At 50.8% G+C, this 4265-nt stretch overlaps 1 protein-coding gene across 2 annotated transcripts in view; it reads left to right on the top strand.

The window, feature by feature from the left end:
* The window catches only part of LOC119336064 (lactoylglutathione lyase-like), a 6430-nt gene extending 2869 nt beyond the window's left edge, over positions 1–3561 (top strand). Inside the window, exons 6-8 of one of the 2 annotated variants that reach the window (XM_037608102.1) lie at positions 1708–1815; positions 1894–2046; positions 3300–3561. In XM_037608102.1, coding sequence (XP_037463999.1) covers positions 1708–1815; positions 1894–2046; positions 3300–3341 — 303 coding nt within the window. In that variant the 3' untranslated portion in view covers positions 3342–3561. The remainder of the gene's footprint in view (positions 1–1707; positions 1816–1893; positions 2047–3299) is intronic. The other variant, XM_037608101.1, reaches the window with a different exon arrangement.
* The last annotated feature ends 704 nt before the right edge of the window (positions 3562–4265 follow it).

Here is a 4265-nt window from a genome sequence, read left to right as displayed (position 1 = left end):
GCCGCCTGCGCCGCGCCGCATCCCGCTCCGGCCGCCGCGCCAGCGCCCTGCTTCGGCCGACGCCGCTCCGCTCCGGTAGACAAGCCCGTGGCTGCATGCGTTGGTGGGTGGGCGGACACGGTGGGCCAGGGGCGAGAAAAGAGAGAGAGGGTGACATGTGGGGCATGCCTGGACACAGCGGAGGCGTCCGTTTTCTGTCCGCTTTTGCCTCAAATCCAGACCAACTTTGGGCCAGGGATGGGGTGAAACGGACACGAAACGGACGAAAAAGTAAAATGGGGTCTGCCGTTGGGTCGTTGCCTGTGTCCGCTTTTACCCAAACTGCGTCCGGCGGACAAGATAGGGTCCTGCGGTGGAGATGGCCTAAGGGCATCTCCAGCCGTTCGGCCCCCCAGGGCGCCTAAATAGAGCGGCCTGGGGGTGTGCCGGCGCTAGTTCGGCCCCTGGGGGCGACCTAGCTCCCAGTCACGCCCCCACGCGCCGGCCCCAGGATGCGGGAAATTTAAACTTGGTCGTTCCCGCTCTCAAAAGACGCCGCAAATCCGGCGATCGGACGTAGTCTGGCGTTACAAAAAACAGAGCGCCGCCGCCGCAAGTTCGCGTGCGCAACGATTCACTCGGCGGGGTCGGCTCCAGGCGTTGGCGGTGTCGGAGCTGCTTCGGTGCTGGGCTGCGTCGGCGCGGCTTAGACACTGCTGGGCGGCGATGTAGAGGCGTCGTTCGGGCTTGGCGTCCGTGTGGTCGTGGGCGTCGTCGGGGTGACCATGAGGGAAGGTCACGTTTGGGTTGAACCCACCGTGCGCGTCGCCGTCGGCGTAGCCGGGCGACGATGAACCCCATGGAGATCCGGCGCCTTGCTGTCCCTAGGGGCGCGTACTGGGCGTGGCTAACGACGGGTGGATTCATCCCCGCCTGGTCGACCGATGAGGAAGACGCCGCCGCGCGCGCCGCGTTGCCGCGGGCCTTCTTGGCTATGGCCCTGTTCCGCCTGTCGGCGATGACTGCTTCGCGCCGCTGAACTTCCACCCTCCACTCGGCGTTCGACAGGCCCGGTGGCTTCGATGGCGGCGCCCTCGGCTTCCTCTGCTTCGGCTGGGCCACGGCACCAGTCGCGGTTGCCGCCGCGCGCGGCATGGCGTATTTCTTCGGCGGCATGGCGGCGACTGGAAGGCGAGTGGGAGGGGGTTTGGCGGGAGAAAGGGAGAGAATGGCGGGAGGAAGGCGAGCGAGCGGGAGAGATGCGAGGGAAAAGCGTCAAGAAACGGCGGGAAAAGGCCCTCGGGTCGCCTCCAGGGCGGGCCCACGCGCCTTTTTCGCTTGTGCCGGCTCCCCAAGCGCCCCCCAGGGCGCCGGGTTTGGCCTGGGTCCGCCGGCACCAGTTTTGGCCCGAGCTGGCGAAAAACGGGCTTCTGGGGGCGCGACTGGGGCCTTTTTTTGGCGCCGGCGCGGCAAAATCGCCTGGGGAGGGCCTGTTGGGGGCGTGGCTGGAGATGCCCTAAGACCTTTTAGCTATTTCAAAATATTGACTACATACATACTAAAATGAGTGAACAAACATATTAAAATGTGTCTAGATACATACGAATCAAGAAATAACTAAAAGGTCTTATATTAGGGAACGGAGGGAGTACATCACATGACAATTGTGTTTTGATGCCATTTGTCCTCTAAATTTTGATACACTGGGCATGTTTATGATTTGTGCAGTACACTATTGCCATGATGGGCTATGCTGAGGAGGACAAGACCACTGTTCTGGAGTTGACATACAACTATGGTGTCACGGAATATAACAAGGGCAATGCATATGCTCAGGTATTGACAAGTTTTCTTCTGCCCTTATTTCCTCTTTTAAGTTTTGGCATTTCTTAATGATGTGTTGCCTAAGTGCAGGTTGCTATTGGCACTGACGATGTGTACAAGAGCGCTGAAGCAGTTGAGCTGGTTACCAAAGAACTAGGTGGAAAGATTCTAAGGCAGCCAGGGCCACTGCCGGGGCTGAACACCAAAATCACCTCTTTCCTTGACCCAGATGGCTGGAAAGTGGTATGTCTTCTGGATGTCTTATGCATAACACTGCTTTATTTGAATCGAAGGGGTCATTAACAGTTAATGATGAATGCAAGATGTGCTTGCTGCAGTCAATGCTTGGTTTAAAATCTGAAGAGCTTACTGTAGTCAACGTACTTTGGCAGTTAAATGAATTAATTTGAAACAAAACGAAGAATAATTCAATTGGCCTACATAACTAATGTAGTGACAGATCAATTGCTAGTTCCTCTGTAGAAATGAATTATTGCCAGTTAGTACATACTCCCTCCCGTCTCTGAAAAGAAGGCCTATAAATTTCGTCTGAAGCTAAAACGTACATTATCTGACCATGTTTGTAAGAAAAACTATGAACAACAATACCTAATAAATATACTATGAAAATATTTTTTACTGTGTATCTAATAAATATACTGAGTATTAATTTGGTACTGTGGACTGTGGTTCTTCATAGTTTTAACTACTAACTTGGTCTGACCTTCAGTACATAGTTTCAAAGTCTACTACTCCCTCTGTAAACTAATATAAGAGCGTTTAGATCACTATTTTAGTATTCTAAACGCTCTTATATTAGTTTACGGAGGGAGTAGTTCATTGGCACCTTCTAGGCCAAGCTGTTACTCTGTACTAAAATAGAAACTTGGAAAACAGCATCATCTTAAGGAGGGTTATATTGATAGTCCGAGCTGTATTTCATCCAGTTGCGTCTCTCACCATCATCCATTGTCTAGATAATGGAAGATAAACTTTAGTAGATTTGAGGTGTCACCCCACTTAATTAGCAGAACACAGTCGAAGAAACTAAGCATCCTAAGCGTCGCAAAGCAAATTAGTAAAGTGAGATGGAACTTCTCCTCAAATTTCGCTGCAGCATAGTTGTCAATACTGAACATGATTCTTAAAGGTTGTATGTGAACTGGCTTGCACGCATGATTGATTACGAACTGATGTAGTGATTGCTTGAAAATGAATTATCCTTGGCCACAATATCAGTATGTGACTAATGTTATTCTCGGGGTCGAAGAAACTAAGCATCCTAAGCGTCGCAAAGCAAATTAGTAAAGTGAGATGGAACTTCTCCTCAAATTTCGCTGCAGCATAGTTGTCAATACTGAACATGATTCTTAAAGGTTGTATGTGAACTGGCTTGCACGCATGATTGATTACGAACTGATGTAGTGATTGCTTGAAAATGAATTATCCTTGGCCACAATATCAGTATGTGACTAATGTTATTCTCGGGGTTGCAGGTTCTGGTGGATCATGCGGACTTCCTCAAGGAGCTGCACTGAAGATGGGCAGGCTCAAATGTTAGTGTTCGCGAGGAGGCAAACCTTATGTTAGCAATGGTACGTGTGTGATTGTAATAAAACAAACCTTATGTAGCAATGGTCTGTGTGATGTAATAAAACGGCAGCCTCTTCCGCTCGACGAACAAAAATAAAAAGCAACCACTGCATGCATATGCGGTGATTGACCTGGTGTTATCAAGTTGCTTGCAGTTTGATTATCGCTACGAAGGTGATTGTTAGTTCTTGATAAACATGAACTGGGGACTAGATTGTGAGAGGTGATTAGTGTAGTGCAGGAAAAGGAGGAAGATGCACACCTACAGCGTATACTATACGGGATCGCTACTGAGAGAAAGATAAGATCGCCCTGATCGTATGTATATGTTCATCTTAGAGCAACTCCGATAGCTTCCGTATGCGTGAAAGAACTACTGTTTACGGGAAGTTGAGGTAAAAAAAGCCTTTAAGAGCAACTCCAACGTGCCGATTCAAACGGACGGCGATTTTATTCGTTTTTTGTCCGTTTGGATTGGCCTGGCGGACATCCACGTCCGCTTTCGCATTTGGGTCGGCGCATGTGTCCAACGCTGACCCAACCCATTTTGATGGTGCGCGAAAAGAACAAAAAAAATATTAATTAAACATTAAAGCCACGAAGACCAGCGAGAGTCTACGTGTCCATATTTACATTAATTAACATTAGAAAAAGTAAACTACGAGGCGGCGTGCTGCCCTAGGCGTCTTCCTCCTCGTCGTCGGGGCCGGTGAGGTCAAAGAGCGTCGGCCCAGGGGAACGCCGTGTTCGAGGCGCCGGCGATGTCGGCCGCAGGCTGTGCTGCCGCCTGGTGCACTGTCACGTTCACGCGTTGCCTCGACCGGCGAGAAGGCGCCGGCCAAGGCGGGGGAAGGCGGGGGAGAGGGGTG

This window comes from Triticum dicoccoides, chromosome 7B, assembly GCF_002162155.2.
Source record: "Triticum dicoccoides isolate Atlit2015 ecotype Zavitan chromosome 7B, WEW_v2.0, whole genome shotgun sequence".
NCBI classification, from domain to species: Eukaryota; Viridiplantae; Streptophyta; class Magnoliopsida; order Poales; family Poaceae; genus Triticum; species Triticum dicoccoides.
Note: the sequence above shows the minus strand (reverse complement) of the source record. Positions and strands in the feature narration are given on the sequence as shown.